Source organism: Panulirus ornatus, chromosome 25, assembly GCF_036320965.1.
Source record: "Panulirus ornatus isolate Po-2019 chromosome 25, ASM3632096v1, whole genome shotgun sequence".
Taxonomy (NCBI): domain Eukaryota; kingdom Metazoa; phylum Arthropoda; class Malacostraca; order Decapoda; family Palinuridae; genus Panulirus; species Panulirus ornatus.
Window position 1 is genome coordinate 3,779,513 of NC_092248.1, and position 25,044 is coordinate 3,804,556.

General features: G+C 41.5%; 1 protein-coding gene across 1 annotated transcript in view; it reads right to left on the minus strand.

Moving 5' to 3' along the window:
* Window positions 1–25,044, minus strand: part of LOC139757182 (uncharacterized) — an 857,301-nt gene that overhangs the window by 16,890 nt on the left and 815,367 nt on the right. Inside the window, exon 12 of the mRNA XM_071677314.1 lies at window positions 10,865–11,030. Coding sequence (XP_071533415.1) covers window positions 10,865–11,030 — 166 coding nt within the window. The remainder of the gene's footprint in view (window positions 1–10,864; window positions 11,031–25,044) is intronic.

A 25,044-nucleotide genomic window follows, 5' to 3' on the forward strand; every position in this document is an offset into this window, starting at 1 on the left:
CCATGATTCTACCCGCTGCCAAATTCACTCCCAGATATCTAAAACACTTCACTTCCTCCAGTTTTTCTCCATTCAAACTTACCTCCCAATTGACTTGTCCCTCAACCCTACTGTACCTAATAACCTTGCTCTTATTCACATTTACTCTCAGCTTTCTTCTTTCATAAACTTTACCAAACTCAGTCACCAGCTTCTGCAGTTTCTCACACGAATCCGCCACCAGCGCTGTATCATCAGTGAACAACAACTGGCTCACTTCCCAAGCTCTCTCATCCACAACAGACTGCATACTTGCCCCCCTTTCCAAAACTCTTGCATTCACCTCCCAAACAACCCCATCCATAAACAAATTAAACAACCATGGAGACATCACACAACCCTGCCACAAGCCTACATTCACTGAGAACCAATCACTTTCCTCTCTTCCTACACATACATATGCCTTACATCTTCGATAAAAACTTTTCACTGCTTCTGACAACTTGCCTCCCACACCATATATTCTTCATATATTCTTAATACCTTCCACAGAGGATCTCTATCAACTCTATCATATGCCTTCTCCAGATCCATAAATGCTACATACAAATCCATTTGCTTTTCTAAGTATTTCTCACATACATTCTTCAAAGCAAACACCTGATCTACACATCCTCTACCACTTCTGAAACCAAACTGCTCTTCCCCAATCTGATGCTCTGTACATACCTTGACTCTCTCAATCAATACCCTCCCATATAATTTCCAACACCCACCAAACTTATACCTCTGTAATTTGAGCACTCACTTTTATTCCCTTTGCCTTTGTACAATGGCACTATGCAAGCATTTCGTCAATCCTTAGACACCTCACCATGAGTCATACATACATTAAATAACCTTACCAACCAGTCAACAATGCAGTCACCCCCTTTTTTAATAAATTCCACTGCAATATCATCCAAACCCGCTGCATTGCCGGCTTTCATCTTCTGCAAAGCTTTTACTAACTCTTCTCTGTTTACCAAATCATTTTCCCTAACCATCTCACTTTGCACACCACCTCGACCAAAACACCCTATATCTGCCACTCTATCATCAAACACATTCAACAACCCTTCAAAATACACACTCAATCTCCTTACATCACCACTACTTGTTATCACCTCCCCATTAGCAGCCTTCACTGAAGTTCCCATTTGTTCCCTTGTCTTACGCACTTTATTTACCTCTTTCCAAAACATCTTTTTATTGTCCCTAAAATTTAATGATACTCTCTCACCCCAACTCTCATTTGCCCTCCTTTACACCTCTTGCACCTTTCTCTTGACCTCCTGCCTCCTTCTTTTATAAATCTCCCAGTCATCTGCATTATTTCCCTGCATAAATCGTCCAAAAGCCTCTCTCTTCTCTTTCACTAATAATCTTACGTCTTCATCCCAACACTCACTACCCTTTCTAATCTGCCCACCTCCCACGCTTCTCACGCCATAAGAATCTTTTGCGCAAGCCATCACTGCTTCCCTAACTACATCCCATTCCTCCCCCACTCCCCTTACCTCCTTTGTTCTCACCTTTTTCCATTCTGTACTCAGTCTCTCCTGGTACTTCCTCACTCAAGTCTCCTTCCCAAGCTCACTTACTCTCACCACTCTTTTCACCCCCAACATTCTCTCTTCTTTTTCTGAAAACCTCTACAAATCTTCACCTTCGCCTCCACAAGATAATGATCAGACATCCCTCCAGTTGCACCGCTCAGCACATTAACATCCAAAAGTCTCTCTTTCGTGTGCCCATCAATTAAAACGTAATCCAATAACGCTCTCTGGCCATCTCTCCTACTTACATATGTATACTTATGTATATCTCTCTTTTTAAACCAGGTATTCCCAATCACCAGTCCTTTTTTCAGCACATAAATCTACCAGCTCTTCACCATTTCCATTTACAACTCTGAACACCCCATGTATACCAATTATTCCCTCAACTGCCACATTACTCACCTTTGCATTCAAATCACCTATCACTATTACCCAGTCTCGTGTCAAAACTACTAACGCACTCACTCAGCTGCTCCCAAAACACTTGCCTCTCATGATCTTTCTTCTCATGCCCAGGTGCATATGCACCAATAATCACCCATCTCTCTCCATCCACTTTCAGTTTTACCCATATCAATCTAGAGTTTACTTTCTTACACTCTATCACATACTCCCACAACTCCTGTTTCAGGAGTAGTCTACTCCTTCCCTTGCTCTAGTCCTCTCACTAACCCTTGATTTTACTCCCAAGACATTCCCAAACCACTCTTCCCCTTTACCCTTGAGCTTCGTTTCACTCAGAGCCAAAACATCCAGGTTCCTTTCCTCAAACATACTACCTATCTCATTTTTTTTTCTCATCTTGGTTACATCCACACACATTTAGACACCCCAATGTGAGCCTTCGAGGAGGATGAGCACTCCCCGCATGACTCTTTCTTCTGTTTCCCCTTTTAGAAAGTTAAAATACAAGGAGGGGAGGGTATATATGTATATGTATGTATACATTGAAATCTATAGGTATGTATATGTGCGTGTGTGGGCGTTTATGTATATACATGTATATATGGGTGGGTTGGGCCATTATTTCATCTGTTTCCTTGGGCCACCTCACTAACGCAGGAAATGGCGATTAAGTATAATAATGTTATTATTCATTATTTATTATACTTTGTCACTGTCTCCCACGTTAGCGAGGTAGCGCAAGGAAACAGACGAAAGAATGGCCCAACCCACCCACACACACATGTATATACATACACGCATATATATGTACCTATACATTTCAATGTATATATATATATAAATACATACAAAGACATATACATATATGCACATGTACATAATTCATACTTGCCTTTATTCATTCCCGTCGCCACCCCGCCACACATAGAATGGCAACCCCCTCCCCCCGCATGCGCATGAGGTAGCACTAGGAAAAGACAACAAATGCCACACTCGTTGACACTCAGTCTCCAGCTGTCATGTATAATGCACCAAAACCACAGCTCCCTTCCCACATCCAGGCCCCACAAAACTTTCCATGGTTAACCCCAGATGCTTCACATGCCCTGGTTCAATCCACTGACAGCACGTCGACCCCAGTATACTACATGGTTCCAATTCACTCTATTCCTTGCCCGCCTTTCACTCTCCTGCAAGTTCAGCCCCCGATTGCTCAAAATCTTTTTTACTCCATCTTTCCACCTCCAATTTGGTCTCCCACTTCTCCTCATTCCTTCCACCTCTGACACATATATCATCTTTGTCAATCTTTCCTCACTCATTCTCTCCATGTGACCTAACCATTTCAAAACACCTTCTTCTGCTCTCTCAACCACACTCCTCTCTTACCCTTTCATTACTTACTCAATCAAACCACCTCACACAACATGTCCTCAAACATCTCATTTCCAACACTTCCACCCTCCTACGCACAACTCTATCTATAGCCCATGCCTCGCAACCATATAACGTTGTTGGAACCACTATTCCTTCAAACATACCCATTTTTGCTTTCTGAGATAACATACTCATCTTGCATACATTTTTCAACGCTCCCAAAACTTTCGCCTCTTCCCCCACCTTGTGACTCACTTCCGCTTCCATGGTTCCATCCACTGCCAAATCCACTCCCAGATATCTAAAACACTTCACTTCCTCCAGTTTTTCTCCATTCCAACTTACATCCCAATTAACTTGTCCCTCAACCCTACTGAACCTGACAACCTTGCTCATATTCCAATTTACTCTCAACTTTCTCCTTTCACACACTCAGTTACCAACTTCTGCAGTTTCTCACTCGAATCAGCCACTAGAGCTGTATCATCGGCAAACAACATCCGACTCACTTCCAGGCCCTCTCATCCCTAACAGAGTGCATACTCACCCCTCTCTCCAAAATTCTTGCATTTACCTCCCTAACCACCCCATCCATAAACAAATTAAACAACCATGGGGACATCACACAACCCTACCGCAGACCAACATTCACTGGGAACCAATCACTCTCCTCTTTTCCTACTCATATACATGCCTTATAGCCTTGGTAAAAACTTTTCACTGCTTCTAGCAACTTGCCTCCCACACCATATACTCTTATGACCTTCCACAAAGCATCAACCCTATCATATGCCTTCTCCAGATCCATAAGTGCTACATACAAATCCATCTGTTTTTCTGAGTATTTCTCACACACATTCTACAGATCAAACACCTGCCCCACACATCCTCTACCACTTCTGAAAGCACACTGCTCTTCCCCAAACTGATGGCTTCACCTTCTCAATCAATACCCTCCCATATAATTTCCCAGGAATACTCTGTAGTTTGAACAGTCAACTTTACCCCCTTTGCCTTTGTATAACAGCATTATGCATTCCACCCATCCTCATTCACTTCACCATGATCTATACATACAACAAGGTAGCACCAGGAAACGGATGAAGAATGATCCGTCCATTCATAAACACATATATACGTACATGCACATACATGTACAGATACATACATATCAACATATACATATATACAAATATATACATATATATACACGTGTGGAAGTCGAGAACATTATCCCGGAAAGCAAAAATGGGTATGTTTGAAGGAATAGTAGTTCCAACAATGTTGTATGGTTGCGAGGCGTGGGCTATGGATAGAGTTGTGCGCAGGAGGATGGATGTGCTGGAAATGAGATGTTCGAGGACAATGTGTGGTGTGAGGTGGTTTGATCGAGTAAGTAACGTAAGGGTAAGAGAGATGTGTGGAAATAAAAAGAGCGTGGTTGAGAGAGCAGAAGAGGGTGTTTTGAAATGGTTTGGGCACATGGAGAGAATGAGTGAGGAAAGATTGACCAAGAGGATATATGTGTCGGAGGTGGAGGGAACGAGGAGAAGAGGGAGACCAAATTGGAGGTGGAAAGATGGAGTGAAAAGGATTTTGTGTGATCGGGGCCTGAACATGCAGGAGGGTGAAAGGAGGGCAAGGAATAGAGTGAATTGGAGCGATGTGGTATACAGGGGTTGACGTGCTGTCAGTGGATTGAATCAAGGCATGTGAAGCGTCTGGGGTAAACCATGGAAAGCTGTGTAGGTATGTATATTGCGTGTGTGGACGTGTGTATGTACATGTGTATGGGGGGGGTTGGGCCATTTCTTTCGTCTGTTTCCTTGCGCTACCTCGCAAACGCGGGAGACAGCGACAAAGTATAAAAAAAAAAAAAAAAAAAATATACACATGTATGTGTATATATATATATATATATATATATATATATATATATATATATATATATATATATATATATATTTTTTGCTTTGTCGCTGTCTCCTGCGTTTGCGAGGTAGCGCAAGGAAACAGACGAAAAAAATGGCCCAACCCACCCCCATACACATGTATATACATACGTCCACACACGCAAATATACATACCTACACAGCTTTCCATGGTTTACCCCAGACGCTTCACATGCCTTGATTCAATCCACTGACAGCACGTCAACCCCGGTATACCACATCGCTCCAATTCACTCTATTCCTTGCCCTCCTTTCACCCTCCTGCATGTTCAGGCCCCGATCACACAAAATCTTTTTCACTCCATCTTTCCACCTCCAATTTGGTCTCCCTCTTCTCCTCGTTCCCTCCACCTCCGACACATATATCCTCTTGGTCAATCTTTCCTCACTCATTCTCTCCATGTGCCCAAACCATTTCAAAACACCCTCTTCTGCTCTCTCAACCACGCTCTTTTTATTTCCACACATCTCTCTTACCCTTACGTTACTTACTCGATCAAACCGCCTCACACCACACATTGTCCTCAAACATCTCATTTCCAGCACATCCATCCTCCTGCGCACAACTCTATCCATAGCCCACGCCTCGCAACCATACAACATTGTTGGAACCACTATTCCTTCAAACATACCCATTTTTGCTTTCTGAGATAATGTTCTCGACTTCCACACATTCTTCAAGGCTCCCAGAATTTTCGCCCCCTCCCCCACCCTATGATCCACTTCCGCTTCCATGGTTCCATCCGCTGCCAGATCCACTCCCAGATATCTAAAACACTTCACTTCCTCCAGTTTTTCTCCATTCAAACTCACCTCCCAATTGACTTGACCCTCAACCCTACTGTACCTAATAACCTTGCTCTTATTCACATTTACTCTTAACTTTCTTCTTTCACACACTTTACCAAACTCAGTCACCAGCTTCTGCAGTTTCTCACATGAATCAGCCACCAGCGCTGTATCATCAGCGAACAGCAACTGACTCACTTCCCTGGGGATAGGGGTGAAAGAATACTTCCCACGCATTCCTCACGTGTTGTAGAAGGCGACTAGAGGGGACGGGAGCGGGGGGCCAGAAATCCTCCCATCCTTGTAATTTTTTAACTTTTTAAAAAATGGGAAACATAAGGAGTCACGCAGGGAGTGCTCATCCTCCTCGTAGACTCAGATTGGGGTGTCTAAATGTGTGTGGATGTAACCAAGATGTGAAAAAAGGAGAGATAGGTAGTATGTTTGAGGAAAGGAACCTGGATGTTTTGGCTCTGAGTGAAACGAAGCTCAAGGGTAAAGGGGAAGAGTGGTTTGGAAATGTCTTGGGAGTAAAGGCAGGGATTAGTGAGAGAACAAGAGCAAGGGAAGGAGTAGCAGTACTCCTGAAACAGGAGTTGTGGGAGTATGTGATAGAATGTAAGAAAGTAAATTCTCGATTAATATGGGTAAAACTGAAAGTTGATGGAGAGAGATGGGTGATTATTGGTGCATATGCACCTGGGCATGAGAAGAAAGATGAGAGGCAAGTGTTTTGGGAGCAGCTGAATGAGTGCGTTAGTGGTTTTGATGCACGAGACCGGGTTATAGTGATGGGTGATTTGAATGCAAAGGTGAGTAATGTGGCAGTTGAGGGAATAATTGGTATACATAGGGTGTTTAGTGTTGTAAATGGAAATGGTGAAGAGCTTGTAGATTTATGTGCTGAAAAAGGACTGGTGATTGGGAATATCTGGTTTTTTTAAAAAGCGACATATACATAAGTATACGTATGTAAGTAGGAGAGATGGCCAGAGAGCGTTATTGGATTACGTGTTAATTGACAGGCGCGCGAAAGAGAGACTTATGGATGTAAATGTGCTGAGAGGTGCAACTGGAGGGATGTCTGATCATTATCTTGTGGAGGCTAAGGCGAAGATTTGTATGAGTTTTCAGAAAAAAAGAGTGAATATTGGGGTGAAGAGGGTGGTGAGAGTAAGTGAGCTTGGGAAGGAGACTTGTGTGAGGAAGTACCAGGAGAGACTGAGTACAGAATGGAAAAAGGTGAGAACACTGGAAGTAAGGGGAGTGGGGGAGGAATGGGATGTATTTAGGGAATCAGTGATGGATTGTGCAAAAGATGCTTGTGGCATGAGAAGCGTGGGAGGTGGGTTGATTAGAAAGGGTAGTGAGTGGTGGGATGAAGAAGTAAGATTATTAGTGAAAGAGAAGAGAGAGGCTTTTGGACGATTTTTGCAGGGAAAAAATGCAATTGAGTGGGAGATGTATAAAAGAAAGAGACAGGAGGTCAAGAGAAAGGTGCAAGAGGTGAAAAAGAGGGCAAATGAGAGTTGGGGTGAGAGAGTATCATTAAATTCTAGGGAGAACAAAAAGATGTTCTAGAAGGAGGTAAATAAAGTGCGTAAGACAAGGGAGCAAATGGGAACTTCAGTGAAGGGCGCAAATGGGGAGGTGATAACAAGTAGTGGTGATGTGAGAAGGAGATGGAGTGAGTATTTTGAAGGTTTGTTGAATGTGTTTGATGATAGAGTGGTAGATATAGGGTGTTTTGGTCGAGGTGGTGTGCAAAGTGAGAGGGTTAGGGAAAATGATTTGGTAAACAGAGAAGAGGTCGTAAAAGCTTTGCGGAAGATGAAAGCCGGCAAGGCAGCAGGTTTGGATGGTATTGCAGTGGAATTTATTAAAAAAGGGGGTGACTGTATTGTTGACTGGTTGGTAAGGTTATTTAATGTATGTATGACTCATGGTGAGGTGCCTGAGGATTGGCGGAATGCGTGCATAGTGCCATTGTACAAAGGCAAAGGGGATAAGAGTGAGTGCTCAAATTACAGAGGTATAAGTTTGTTGAGTATTCCTGGTAAATTATATGGGAGGGTATTGATTGAGAGGGTGAAGGCATGTACAGAGCATCAGATTGGGGAAGAGCAGTGTGGTTTCAGAAGTGGTAGAGGATGTGTGGATCAGGTGTTTGCTTTGAAGAATGTATGTGAGAAATACTTAGAAAAGCAAATGGATTTGTATGTAGCATTTATGGATCTGGAGAAGGCATATGATAGAGTTGATAGAGATGCTCTTTGGAAGGTATTAAGAATATATGGTGTGGGAGGCAAGTTGTTAGAAGCAGTGAAAAGTTTTTATCGAGGATGTAAGGCATGTGTACATGTAGGCAGAGAGGAAAGTGATTGGTTCTCAGTGAATGTAGGTTTGCGGCAGGGGTGTGTGATGTCTCCATGGTTGTTTAATTTGTTTATGGATGGGGTTGTTAGGGAGGTGAATGCAAGAGTTTTGGAAAGAGGGGCAAGTATGAAGTCTGTTGTGGATGAGAGAACTTGGAAAGTGAGTCAGTTGTTGTTCGCTGATGACACAGCGCTGGTGGCTGATTTATGTGAGAAACTGCAGAAGCTGGTGACTGAGTTTGGTAAAGTGTGTGAAAGAAGAAAGTTAAGAGTAAATGTGAATAAGAGCAAGGTTATTAGGTACAGTAGGGTTGAGGGTCAAGTCAATTGGGAGGTAAGTTTAATGGAGAAAAACTTGAGGAAGTAAAGTTTTTTAGATATCTGGCAGTGGAGGGAACCATGGAAGTGGAAGTGAATCATAGGGTGGGGGAGGGGGCAAAAATCCTGGGAGCCTTGAAGAATGTGTGGAAGTCGAGAACATTATCTCGGAAAGCAAAAATGGGTATGTTTGAAGGAATAGTGGTTCCAACAATGTTGTATAGTTGCGAGGCATGGGCTATGGATAGAGTTGTGCACAGGAGGGTGGATGTGCTGGAAATGCAATGTTTGAGGACAACGTGTGGTGTGAGGTGGTTTGATCGAGTAAGTAATGTAAGGGTAAGAGAGATGTGTGGAAATAAAAAGAGCGTGGTTGAGAGAGCAGAAGAGGGTGTTTTGAAATGGTTTGGGCAAACAGAGAGAATGAGTGAGGAAAGATTGACCAAGAGGATATATGTGTCGGAGGTGGAGGGAACGAGGAGAAGTGGGAGACCAAATTGGAGGTGGAAAGATGGAGTGAAAAAGATTTTGTGTGATCGGGGCCTGAACATGCAGGAGGGTGAAAGGCGGGCAAGGAATAGAGTGAATTGGAGCGATGTGGTATACCGGGGTTGACGTGCTGTCAGTGGATTGAATCAGGGCATGTGAAGCGTCAGGGGTAAACCATGGAAAGTTGTGTGGGGCCTGGATGTGGAAAGGAAGCTGTGGTTTTGGGCATTATTGCATGACAGCTAGAGACTGAGTGTGAACAAATGGGGCCTTTGTTGTCTTTTCCTAGTGCTACCTTGCAAACATGAGGGGGGAGGGGGTTGGTATTCCATGTGTGGCGAGGTGGCAATGGGAATGAATAAAGGCAGACAGTGTGAATGGTGTGCATGGGTATATATGTATGTGTCTGTGTGTGTATATATATGTGTACATTGAGATGTATAGGTATGTATATTTGCGTGTGTGGACGTGTATGTATATACATTGTGTATGGGGGTGGGTTGGGCCATTTCTATCGTCTGTTTCCTTGCGCTACCTCGCAAACGTGGGAGACAGCAACAAAGAAAAAAAAAGAAAAAAAAATATATATACACATGTACACATTCATTCTTGATTGCCTTCATCCATTCCCAGCGCCACCTCACCCCACAGGAAACAGCATCACCACCCCCTGCATCAGCGAGGTAGTGCCAGGAAAAAAAAAAAGGCCACATTCGTTCACACAGTCTTTATCTGTCATATGTAATGCACCAAAACCATAGCTCCCTATCCATGATAATTTCATGAAGGGGTAATTGCACTGAGGTAGCAGTTCAGATAATTCCCTTTTTTGAAACTTTAAATACATATTTCCTTGAGGAAATCTGCCTCATCCGATGAAAACAATTTACAATTTCTGTCATTGTTAGTAAAAGGGCTAGACCTTCCTTTCTTCTGACATTCTTCCATTCCTACCACAGCTTCCTCTTCTAATGTTCAAACACACTGACATTTGTTCAGTTCCCTCCTTCCACATACCTTTGTTTGACAAATGGGTTTCTTCTACTCCATTTAACCTCATATCAGTTCCTTACTATTTTTCTTCTCTTCTTTCATTCCACTGACAGTGTGTGCCTAACCTCAGGAACTCCTTTTTGCCTATGAAACCTAAATTGTTGTCAATTCCATGCATGCTGCCTCTTCAATCCCCAGTACTCCAGAGCCACCCTTTACTTCCACCTCGATACATAAAATAAGCAAAAATGCTATTAGTCATGCTGAATAAGGACCTGGGGTTGTATATTATTAATTAGTAATGTCATTACGCCTTGCTCTTGTTACACAAAACAGTAAATATCTATTAGTGATAACCTATTACTCTTGGGTACTGTTTCATCCACACATGCCTCCATAATTATTTTCAAAAGTGCTGTTTAGTACTCTTAATTCCACCTCACATACGTCATTCCTCTATATAATGCTATAATGCATGAGGATACAGAGGATATATTAAGTATGATGCCATCCTTGAATTTATGGAAATCTTCAACTAAAAAGACTCAAAATACAGACTGATTGATGAGAGCTTTTACTAGCTTACCTCCAATTTTGCGAACCTTTCTGCTTTATAACAGGCAATCTCAGCATTGATAAGCTTGGTCAGAAGGAATTCCTTAAAGTGGGGACCCTTGTCAAAGATGGATGTAGGAGGGAGAGTTGGCCCAAAGAATGGGACATCAGACCTTGCTGTCACACTGACACGGTACCTGAAAGGGAGAACATTGCAGTGATGTCAATAGCAAAAAACTGTGAAATGTACAGAGATATGATTTTTCTTTGGATTTGTAGGTCAAAGTATTTTTCCAGCTCTATGAGATTATGTTTGTCGTGAAGTCAGGAGGGGAAGAAGGGTTTGTTTGTATTAAGACAGTCTCATTTGTATGCCCCATCTCTAAGTTTAATCCTTCTGACTGGTAAATGTCTCTCAAGGGAATGCAGTCTTCAAGAAAAACTGTTTCTTTGCTATATTTTAATACAAATGATCTGTTTTAGTAGCTAATCTCTTTTCAGCAAATAAATGAGTGTGCTTTATAACTAGTTTTCAGACAAAAGGCCGTGGTTCCTGCATATATAGAAATTTTGTAAAAAAGTATGTCGAAGGAATCACAGGGATGATCATATAAAGGAAGTGCTCAAAGAAATAAAAACTTCTTTATGAAGTCACTAGACACATATGTTCTTTGTCAGAGAAAGACAGAGGAGGTATTAAATCAAGTGCACTGATAGTGACATATTTGTTGAGAATGAAAGGTAGTCAAGAATGAGAGCAGTACTTTTGTGTTTGAGTTGGATAATAATGATAACCTAATTATACAAAAAAAAGAGTATATATTTTGAGAAAGAGGGTTCATAATTAATGATCCCTCTCAATACTCTTGAAATTTAGTATACAAGCTTCATTGAGTAACAATTTTTCTGTTTATAACCAGTTGAATTTTTCTTTGTTGCAAATATCGGATTCTGAAAATATTTATTTTATGCTATTCAAGTTATTCAAACTAAATGAAACAAGTATTTCTTCTGTAGTACTCATGCTGGTGTGCTGCTACAAACTGCACTAAAACAACTTATTAAACATTTTTAAGCTGGTAACGGAGTAAAATTTGAATGCCAGACTATTGAGTGTTTTCACTCATGGAAGTTACATCTTTGGCATGAGGGGTCTTACAATATGTTGAAGTGGTGTTTTTAAGGTCAGAGAGATGGTTTTATGCTTGGTGGAGTGGAGTTTCAGACTGAAATGGAAGGGCAGTTGCTGAATGCTTGTCACATTATTACTATGTATATTTTTTTTTTAATTTTTTATTTTGCTTTGCCGCTCTCTCCCACGTTAGCGAGGTAGCGCAAGGGAACAGACGAAAGAATGGCCCAACCCACCACCATACACATGTATATACATACACGTCCACCCACGCAAATATACATACCTATACATCTCAATGTATACATATATATACACACACAGACATATACATATATATACACATGTACATAATTCATAGTCTGCCCTTATTAATTCCCATCGCCACCCCACCACACATGAAATAACAACCCCCCCCCCCCCCTCATATGTGCGAGGTAGCGCTAGGAAAAGACAATAAAGGCCACATTCGTTCACACTCAGTCTCTAGCTGTCATGTAATAATGCACTGAAACCACAGCTCCCTTTCCACATCCAGGCCCCACAGAACTTTCCATGGTTTACCCCAGATGCTTCACATGCCCTGGTTCAATCCATTGACAGCACGTTGACCCCGGTATACCACATCGTTCCAATTCACTCTATTCCTTGCACGCCTTTCACCCTCCTGCATGTTCAGGCCCCGATCACTCAAAATTTTTTTCACTCCATCCTTCCACCTCCAATTTGGTCTCCCACTTCTCCTCGTTCCCTCCATCTCTGACACATATATCCTCTTTGACAATCTCTCCTCACTCATTCTCTCCATGTGACCAAACCACCTCAAAACACCCTCTTCTGCTCTCTCAACCACACTTTTTTATTACCGCACATCTCTCTTACCCTATTATTACCTACTCGATCAAACCACCTCACACCACATATTGTCCTCAAACATCTCATTTCCAGCACATCCACCCTCCTGCGCACAACTCTATCCATAGCCCACGCCTCGCAACCATACAACATTGTTGGAACCACTATTCCTTCAAACATTCCCATTTTTGATTTATGAGATAAAGTTCTCGATTTCCACACATTCTTCATCGCTCCCAGAATTTTCGCCCCCTCCCCCACCCTATGATTCACTTCCGCTTCCATGGTTCCATCCGCTGCCAAATCCACTCACAGATATCTAAAACACTTCACTTCCTCCAGTTTTTCTCCATTCAAACTTACCTCCCAATTGACTTGACCCTCAACCCTACTGTATCAAATAACCTTGCTCTTATTCACATTTAGTCTCAACTTTCTTCTTTCACACACTTTACCAAACTCAGTCACCAGCTTCTGCAGTTTCTCACATGAATCAGCCACCAGCACTGTATCATCAACGAACAACAACTGACTCACTTCCCAAGCTCTCTCATCCACAACAGACTGCATACTTGCCCCCCTTTCCAAAACTCTTGCATTCACCTCCCTAACAACCCCATCCTTATAGAAATTAAACAACCATGGAGACATCACACACCCTTGCCGCAAACCTACATTCACTGAGAACCAATCAATTTCCTCTCTTCCTACACGTACAGATGCCTTACATCCTTGATAAAAACTTTTCACTGCTTCTAACAACTTGCCTCCCACACCATATATTCTTAATACCTTCCAAAGAGCATCTCTATCAACTCTATCATATGCCTTCTCCAGATCCATAAATGCTACATACAAATCCATTTGCTTTTCTAAGTATTTCTCATAAACATTCTTCAAAGCAAACACCTGATCCACACATCCTCTACCACTTCTGAAGCCACACTGCTCTTCCCCAATCTGATGCTCTGTACATGCCTTCACCCTCTCAATCAATACCCTCCCATGTAATTTACCAGGAATACTTAATTTGAGCACTTATCTTTGTTTTTGCCTTTGTACAATGGCACTATGCAAGCATTCTGCCAATCCTCAGGCACCTCACCATGAATTATGCATACATTAAGTAACCTTACCAACCAGTCAACAATACAGTCACCCCCTTTTTTAATAAATTCCACTGCAATACCATCCAAACCCGCTGCGTTGCTGGCTTTCATCTTCCGCAAAGCTTTTACTACCTCTTCTCTGTTTACCAAATCATTTTCCCTAACCCTCTCACTTTGCACACCACCCCGACCAAAACACCCTATATCTGCCACTCTATCATCAAACACATTTAACAGACCTTCAAAATACTCACTCCATCTCCTTCTCACATCACCACTGCTTGTTATCACCTCTCCATTAGCCCCCTTCACTGAAGTTCCCATTTGTTCCCTTGTCTTACGCACTTTATTTACCTCCTTCCAAAACATTTTTATTCTCCCTAAAATTTAATGATACTCTCTCACCCCAAGTCTCATTTGCCCTCTTTTTCACCTCTTGCACCTTTCTCTTGACTTCCTGCTTCTTTCTTTTCTACATCTCCCACTCATTTGCATTATTTCCCTGCAAAAATCGTCCAAACGCCTCTCTCTTTTCTTTCACTAATAATCTTACTTCTTCATCCCACCACTCACTACCCTTTCTAATCTGCCCACCTCCCATGCTTCTCATGCCACAAGCATCTTTTGCGCAAGCCATCACTGTTTCCCTAAATACATCCCAATCCTCCCCCACTCCCCTTACCTCCTTTGTTCTCACCTTTTTCCATTCTGTACGCAGTCTCTCCTGGTACTTCCTCACACAAGTCTCCTTCCCAAGCTCACTTACTGTCACCACTCTCTTCACCCCAACATTCTCTCTTCTTTTCTGAAAACCTCTACAAACCTTCACCTTCGCCTCCACAAGATAATGATCAGACATCCCTCCAGTTGCACCTCTCAGCACATTAACATCCAAAAGTCTCTCTTTCACATGCCTATCAATTAACACGTAATCCAATAATGCCCTCTGGCCATCTCTCCTACTTACATACGTATACTTATGTATATCTCTCTTTTTAAACCAGGTATTCCCAATCACCAGTCCTTTTTCAGCACATAAATCTACAAGCTCTTCACCATTTCCATTTACAACACTGAACACCCCATGTATACCAATTATTCCCTCAACTGCCACATTACTCACCTTTCATTAAAATCACCCATCACTACAACCCGGTCTCGTGCATCAAAACTACTGACACACTCTAATTCTTTCACACTCTATTTTTTCTCCCCTCATTCAGCTGCTCCCAAAACACTTGCCTCTCATGATCTTTCTTCTCATGCCCTGGTGCACATGCACCAATAATCACTCATCTCTCTCCATCAACTTTCAGTTTTACCCATATCAATCTAGAGTTTCCTTTCTTACACTCTATCACATACTCCCACCACTCCTGTTTCAGGAGTAGAGCTACTCCTTCCCTTGCTCTTGTCCTCTCACTAACCCCTGACTTTACACCCCCAAGACATTTCCATACCACTCTTCCCCTTTACCCTTGAGCTTCGTTTCACTCAGAGCCAAAACATCCAGGTTCCTTTCCTCAAACATACTACCTGTCTATCCTTTTTTCTCATCTTGGTTACATCCACATATTTAGACACCCCAATCTGAGCCTTCAAGGAGGATGAGCACTCCCCACGTGACTCCTTCTTCTGTTTCCCCTTTTAGAAAGTTAAAATACAAGGATGGTAGGGTTTCTAGACCCCCGCTCCCGTCCCCTTTAGTTGCCTTCTACGACACGTGAGGAATGCGTGAGAAGTATTCTTTCTACCCTATCCCCAAGGATATATATGTTTAGCTAATATTGTATTTGTTGTGGGGGAGGGGGGTTAACTGTGAGTATAAGTAGAAAAGAGTGAAGAAGGGTATATTTTCTGTTTATTCTCCAGGTTGGTGGTTGGTTTGGGTGGGAGGGGTCTAGTGCTGTTACAAAGAATTCCATGTTGAACATGTTGAAGTGAGACTGTATTGGAAAGTGTTTTTGTTTTTTGTGCATAGCTCATTGTTTTATGGTAACTAGGCATCTGGTGATATATTATGAAAACCTTGTTTCATTTGGTTTCCATGTTCATTATTCCTGCTTTTAACAGTTATGGTAACAGGCCAGGCAGGTGAGGCATAGTTTAAAGTGGAGCAGATGAACTGTTTGTTGACAATATGAGACTTTTTCTCTCTTAACTGGTGCCATCAAATGTTCTGAGGGCATCTGGTTAGTTGATGGCCTTTGTGTTGAAACTGTAAGAAGTAAGTGCATGTGTGTGATACTCAATATGGTTGGAGTTCTGTAGAATGGAGGTGGTTTTTGCCATTCAGAGTTATGGGAGGTTGCAGTTTGGATTCATGTCTTTACAGCTAAAAGGGTGAAAGTGGCTTTATCTGGGGATGCAGACATTCTGTTTTGATTTAGTCCTTCCAGATACTCTTTTCAATTGTAGAACCTATATATCAAACCCAACATTTATTTATGATGATATTTCAGCACCCACCATCCTGCATGGCTCAACATTCACACCCAAGATCCTTAAGGTGAACTATTCATAAACCAACTACATTCTTTCAACATCAACCTATGGAACAAACAACCAACCAGATTTCCAAACATCACCCTTCAGCAGGCAACCTCACCAGACATTACTTTTTGTACTCTAATATTGCCCATAAGGATCACACTACATAAACTCTCCTCAGACCACTTACCTTTTCAAAGAACACTTTAGCTAACCAAGTCACTAAAAAACAAAAAACTAAAGGAAAGCAAATTGGCCAGCATTTGCACAGTACCTAGAACACAAGTTTCAAATTACCTTTGTAACTCTAATTCCTACACCAAACTAGCAAAAAACACATACTACAGGAACATAGTAATATAACTGAAACTTCTTCCTGTAACTTGCAAACTTCATAAAGCAAAGGAACTTTCCAACAAAAAGAGACAATTGAACAAATCCAAACTCTAAACAAAACAATCACAAATCTAATCATCTGAAAGCAAAAAAAAACTGGTAGTCCTTTCTTAACACGACCCAAAAAAAACAACAGAACTCAACCCAAGGGAACGATACAGAAATCAACACAATCACACATGAAGCACTTCTAAACCCAACTAGTAAAAGTTCCACTCTCAAAAAACACAAACTCTCATGAAATACCACTCAGAAATTAACCATACACCAACCATACCTCAAAACAGCATAGTCATGAAAATCCTATACAAAATCCATCTTGATACACCCTGCACTCCAAATGACATTCAAAATACAATCAAAGCCTTGAAGAATTCCCCTGTATCTGGGCCTGACAACATATCAAACTTCCACATAAAATAATGGCCCAACTGCAGTCCAAGTACTTACAGATACCTTCATTTAATTCATCCCAAACATCTTAAAACCCGACAACAAAGTATGCATCTTGAAGTGAAAAATTACCCAGATCCCCTTTCTGTTATCGATCCACATCACTATAAGTACCATCAGTACCAAAGCTCATCAAAAAACCTATCCACAACAGTCACTCTTGTCTACATAATATGGTTTGAGACCCAGTTACTCCACTATTAAACTGCATAAGCACCTTAGACAATACTGAATAGCTTTCATCTACCACAAACCCTCTATCCTGCATAATACCAGAGACAGTACATATTGATAAAGCATCTGACACTGCTACAGACATGTCCTAACTCTAAATAAAGATATGTGACATACCCACCACCCTCCACAAAAAAGACTGAATGGTTAGCCAACTTCATAGCTAGCTGCTAAGCTAGAATTATCTACAAAAGTCCTTAAACTTTACAATGGAGTCCCCCAGTGTTGTAGTTCTTTCTTTTCAGTCTCTGTACATTATATCTTATTTCTTCCTGGAGATGACTGTGAAAGTCTTCTCATATGCAGATGACTTTACGATCATGTTACAGCACTGAGACACTACTCAAGAAACAATAAATGTACAATACATAATGCAATTAGACTAAGTCACACAATTCCTGCATCCACAAAGAAATCTACTGACACCCTCTTAACCACGGAGAGACATGAATCCAACCAGCATCCTCACATAACCATGAAAGGTCAAACACTTCCAGTTACCCAAACTTCAACCATATTCAGTATCATAGATAACAACCATATGCCTTTTACTCCCCATACTAACATTACATGTCACCAGTTTTTGAGGGAAAAAAATCCCTCATTATCCTCTACGAACAATACATCTGCTCCACCCTAAACTATGCCTCACCAGCTGGGTCAAAAGCAAACATAAAAAAGCTCAAAACCTCACAAAACAAGGCACTCATAACAATAACCAGCTACTTTGCAACTGCAAACATTGTAAATCTGCAGAGCAAAACATAAATACTTCCAATAAATCTCAATTCAATATGCTTGGCATTCGGCTGTTTGCAACCCTCCCATCCAAAGCACCATAAAACCATCCTCCAACCCCAAGCAGAAAAAAAGGTATATGCTTCAACAATCTACGATTACAGCCTATGTTTATAGATCCCCCTCCCGAAGAAATGTAATGTGATCAATACATAAGCATCGTAATGACTTGACAAGCTCAACAACTACCCTCCTAACCCAGTATTAAAGTTCACTCCACTAAACATACACACCTAGCTCAAAGTACGCTACTCATGAATGTATGAGTTACTCTTTCTCGTCCACATCATGGGTACTGTCCATCTCTCCAACATTGCAAACATTGATTTAACATATGACAAGATCCCCTCTTGCCCAAGATGCAACTTCTAGAATGAATACACAGAATGCTTACTCCTCAACTGTCCTGTGCTCAGACCAAAGTGATGTACACAGAGCAACATAGGACATTATATAAGCATTCTGCCTGTCCTCAAGCAGTCAAGTAACCTGACTAATCAACCACCAACATATGTGTTATGTATGTGTTTCACCTTGAATATCAAAATGTGTCAGGTGATGAAAAAATAGAAACAAACGTTTTGTGATGAATCTCCATGCACAACTCCTGTGTATGCAGGAAAAGCCATACATGTTAATGAATACCATTTCAAGGATAGGAGATAATTAATTTTTTCTGAACAAAAGACTTTACAAAAGGGCAGGTCAAGGATAGGAGCCTTTGCAAAAGCACCTTGGAGCAGAGCTTAAATATGCTGTACTAAGTATATGATTTAACACTTCACTGACCTTGTGTTCTGTGTACAGGGGTCAATTGGCTGGATGACAATGTAGGCATGAAGGAAATGCGAAGCAATCATGTCTGGGGCAAAGGGTGTGTTGGCCTCCTGAAACACCACTGCCACCATATCGTTACCAATGTGTCGCTTCCTCTCAAGCTGCTGTGAATCATTTTCCTTGTAAGGTAACAGTGTGGACACATGAAACATTATCTCTTTTTCTCGAAACACTTCATAGATGCTCTCTTCACCTGTCTGGCCAAACTGTGTGTCGAGACCTCCTTTAAATCTGTAAAAGAAGCCAGAGCTTATTAGAGGTGACAGAAGACTGCACTTGGGCAATCTAACTTCCATGTGCCAAAAAATAACATGATGTAAACGTATTTATTCATTTATTTATTTAGCTTTGTCGCTGTCTCCCGCGTTAGCAAGGTAGCGCAAGGAAACAGACAAAAGAATGGCCCAACCCACCCACATACACATGTATAAACATACATGGCCACACACCGCAACTATACATACCTATTACAACTCAAACGTAATACATAGAGATACAACACACAGACATATACATTTAATACACAGTACATAATCTGAACTTCTTTTCTTGCATACTATTCGCCCATTTCCCGCATTAGCGAGGTAGCGATAAGAACAGAGGACGGGGCCCCTTTGAGGGAATATCTCACCTGGCCCCCCTTCTCTGTTCCTGTTCTTTGGAAAAAATTTGAAAAAAAAAAAAAACGAGAGGGGAGGATTTCCAGCCACGCCGCTCCCTCTCCTTTAGTCGCCTTCTACGACACGCCAGGGAATATGTGGAAGTATTCTTTCTCCCATACTGTCTGCCTTTATTCATTCCCTTTTGCCATACATGAAATAACAACCCCTCCCACCCCTCATGTGCGCGAGTAGCGCTAGGAAAAACAACATGGGGCCACATTCGTTCCACGACTCAGTCTCTAGCTGTCATGTAATATGCATCGAAACCACAGCTCCCTTTCACATCCAGGCCCCAACAAAACTTTCCATGGTTTAAAACCCAGCCGCGTTCACATACCTGGTTCAAAGCCACCATTGACCGCACATCCGACCCTGGTATAATCCGCATCGTTCCAACTCACCTATTCCTTGCCACCTATCACCCGCCTCATTTCAGCAGCCCTGTTCACTCCAAAATCCTTTTTCACTCCATCTTTCCACCTCCAATTTGGTCTCCCACTTCTCCTCATGTCCCACCACTCCACAACCAACCACAATCAATCCAAACTCACACAGATCCCACCAAAAAACCAACAAACCACAAAATCCACCAAGAAAATCCCTCCAAATAAAAACCAAAATTCACCAAAACCAACTCCAGTATCAACCACAAACCCACACCACACCAAATACCAACCAACCAATCCAACAACCACCAATCCCAACCACCCACCAAACCACCAAATACAAAGACTCCAACAACTCCACCAACCACACACTCTACACATAGACCTCTTAAGTCAATCTTTCCTCACTCATTCTCTCATGTGACAAACCATTTCAAAACACCCCTCTTCTGCTCTCTCAACACACTCTTATTATGACCACGCACATCTCTCTTACCCTATTATTACTATTCGATCAAACCACCTCACATCACATATTGTCCTCAAACTTCTCATTTCCACCTCATCCACCCTCCCTCTGCACAAAATCTATCGATAGCCCACCACAGCCTCACAACCATGTAACGATAGTTGGGACCCACTATTCCTTCAAACATAACCCGATTTTGCTTTCCAAGATAATGGTCTTGACTTCACACATGCTTCAACGCTACCCATAACATTCACCCCCACACCCACCCTAATGATTCCCTTCCGCTTATAACATTAAAAATGCGCCCCCATACCCACACACGGGGGGGCGGGGGGAAAAAAACAAAAAAAAGGTTTATTGTGGGGTAAAAAAAAATAATAAAAAAAAAAAAAAAAAAATTATAATAAATATTTTTTTTTTGGGGTATTTTTTTTATTTTTTTGGTTTGTTTTTTTGTGTTTTTTTTGTTTTTTATATAAAAATGGGAATGAAGAGAATTTTGAATAGAAATTGTAAGTTTTATAGGATGTAAATAATGGGGATAATGGATTTAGGTAAGAAGTTTGTAGGGAAGATTCAAGTATATTAAGTGTTAATTATAGTGGCTCTGGTAGAGATTAGGGGAGGAGTTATCTATACTTACCTATAGGACTTAAAAGGGAGATGGGGAACACATCAAAGCTACCACCACACCTTGATGGATCAGCTAACTACAACGACTAACGGCCAATCGCCGCATACCAAAACAACTGCACACTTGCCCCCTCTCCAAAACTCTTGCATTCACCCCCCCTATCAACCTATCCATATTCCATATTAAAACTACCATGAGACAACACAGAGCATCTCTATCAACTCTATCATATGCCTCTCCAATCCATAAATGCTACATACCATTCCATTGCCTTTCTAAGTAGTTCTCCGCATACATTCGTCAAAGCAAACACCTGATCACACATCCTCTAACCACTTTATAATTCTGAAACCACACTGCTCTTCCCCAATCTGATGCTCTGTACATGCTTCACACCTCTCCAATCAATTAAACCCCTCCCATATAAGTTTCCCAGAATACTCAACAAACGTATACCTCTGTAATTTGAGCACATCACTCTTATCCCCTTGCTTTTTCTATGGCACAAGCAAGCATTCGGCCAATCCTCAGGCACCTCAACCATGATCCATACATACATTAAAGAACCTTACCAAAACCAGTCAACAATACCGGTCCACCCCTTTTTAATACAGTCCACCGGCAATAAGCATCCAAACCAGCTGCCTTGCGCTTTCATCTTCCGCAAAGCTTTTACTACCTCTTCTCTGTTTACCAAATCATTTTCCCTAACCCTCTCACTTTGCACACCACCCCGACCAAAACACCCTATATCTGCCACTCTATCATCAAACACATTTAACAGACCTTCAAAATACTCACTCCATCTCCTTCTCACATCACCACTGCTTGTTATCACCTCTCCATTAGCCCCCTTCACTGAAGTTCCCATTTGTTCCCTTGTCTTACGCACTTTATTTACCTCCTTCCAAAACATTTTTATTCTCCCTAAAATTTAATGATACTCTCTCACCCCAAGTCTCATTTGCCCTCTTTTTCACCTCTTGCACCTTTCTCTTGACTTCCTGCTTCTTTCTTTTCTACATCTCCCACTCATTTGCATTATTTCCCTGCAAAAATCGTCCAAACGCCTCTCTCTTTTCTTTCACTAATAATCTTACTTCTTCATCCCACCACTCACTACCCTTTCTAATCTGCCCACCTCCCATGCTTCTCATGCCACAAGCATCTTTTGCGCAAGCCATCACTGTTTCCCTAAATACATCCCAATCCTCCCCCACTCCCCTTACCTCCTTTGTTCTCACCTTTTTCCATTCTGTACGCAGTCTCCTTCCCAAGCTCACTTACTGTCACCACTCTCTTCACCCCAACATTCTCTCTTCTTTTCTGAAAACCTCTACAAACCTTCACCTTCGCCTCCACAAGATAATGATCAGACATCCCTCCAGTTGCACCTCTCAGCACATTAACATCCAAAAGTCTCTCTTTCACATGCCTATCAATTAACACGTAATCCAATAATGCCCTCTGGCCATCTCTCCTACTTACATACATATACTTATGTATATCTCTCTTTTTAAACCAGGTATTCCCAATCACCAGTCCTTTTTCAGCACATAAATCTACAAGCTCTTCACCATTTCCATTTACAACACTGAACACCCCATGTATACCAATTATTCCCTCAACTGCCACATTACTCACCTTTCATTAAAATCACCCATCACTACAACCCGGTCTCGTGCATCAAAACTACTGACACACTCTAATTCTTTCACACTCTATTTTTTCTCCCCTCATTCAGCTGCTCCCAAAACACTTGCCTCTCATGATCTTTCTTCTCATGCCCTGGTGCACATGCACCAATAATCACTCATCTCTCTCCATCAACTTTCAGTTTTACCCATATCAATCTAGAGTTTCCTTTCTTACACTCTATCACATACTCCCACCACTCCTGTTTCAGGAGTAGAGCTACTCCTTCCCTTGCTCTTGTCCTCTCACTAACCCCTGACTTTACACCCCCAAGACATTTCCATACCACTCTTCCCCTTTACCCTTGAGCTTCGTTTCACTCAGAGCCAAAACATCCAGGTTCCTTTCCTCAAACATACTACCTGTCTATCCTTTTTTCTCATCTTGGTTACATCCACATATTTAGACACCCCAATCTGAGCCTTCAAGGAGGATGAGCACTCCCCACGTGACTCCTTCTTCTGTTTCCCCTTTTAGAAAGTTAAAATACAAGGATGGTAGGGTTTCTAGACCCCCGCTCCCGTCCCCTTTAGTTGCCTTCTACGACACGTGAGGAATGCGTGAGAAGTATTCTTTCTACCCTATCCCCAAGGATATATATGTTTAGCTAATATTGTATTTGTTGTGGGGGAGGGGGGTTAACTGTGAGTATAAGTAGAAAAGAGTGAAGAAGGGTATATTTTCTGTTTATTCTCCAGGTTGGTGGTTGGTTTGGGTGGGAGGGGTCTAGTGCTGTTACAAAGAATTCCATGTTGAACATGTTGAAGTGAGACTGTATTGGAAAGTGTTTTTGTTTTTTGTGCATAGCTCATTGTTTTATGGTAACTAGGCATCTGGTGATATATTATGAAAACCTTGTTTCATTTGGTTTCCATGTTCATTATTCCTGCTTTTAACAGTTATGGTAACAGGCCAGGCAGGTGAGGCATAGTTTAAAGTGGAGCAGATGAACTGTTTGTTGACAATATGAGACTTTTTCTCTCTTAACTGGTGCCATCAAATGTTCTGAGGGCATCTGGTTAGTTGATGGCCTTTGTGTTGAAACTGTAAGAAGTAAGTGCATGTGTGTGATACTCAATATGGTTGGAGTTCTGTAGAATGGAGGTGGTTTTTGCCATTCAGAGTTATGGGAGGTTGCAGTTTGGATTCATGTCTTTACAGCTAAAAGGGTGAAAGTGGCTTTATCTGGGGATGCAGACATTCTGTTTTGATTTAGTCCTTCCAGATACTCTTTTCAATTGTAGAACCTATATATCAAACCCAACATTTATTTATGATGATATTTCAGCACCCACCATCCTGCATGGCTCAACATTCACACCCAAGATCCTTAAGGTGAACTATTCATAAACCAACTACATTCTTTCAACATCAACCTATGGAACAAACAACCAACCAGATTTCCAAACATCACCCTTCAGCAGGCAACCTCACCAGACATTACTTTTTGTACTCTAATATTGCCCATAAGGATCACACTACATAAACTCTCCTCAGACCACTTACCTTTTCAAAGAACACTTTAGCTAACCAAGTCACTAAAAAACAAAAAACTAAAGGAAAGCAAATTGGCCAGCATTTGCACAGTACCTAGAACACAAGTTTCAAATTACCTTTGTAACTCTAATTCCTACACCAAACTAGCAAAAAACACATACTACAGGAACATAGTAATATAACTGAAACTTCTTCCTGTAACTTGCAAACTTCATAAAGCAAAGGAACTTTCCAACAAAAAGAGACAATTGAACAAATCCAAACTCTAAACAAAACAATCACAAATCTAATCATCTGAAAGCAAAAAAAAACTGGTAGTCCTTTCTTAACACGACCCAAAAAAAACAACAGAACTCAACCCAAGGGAACGATACAGAAATCAACACAATCACACATGAAGCACTTCTAAACCCAACTAGTAAAAGTTCCACTCTCAAAAAACACAAACTCTCATGAAATACCACTCAGAAATTAACCATACACCAACCATACCTCAAAACAGCATAGTCATGAAAATCCTATACAAAATCCATCTTGATACACCCTGCACTCCAAATGACA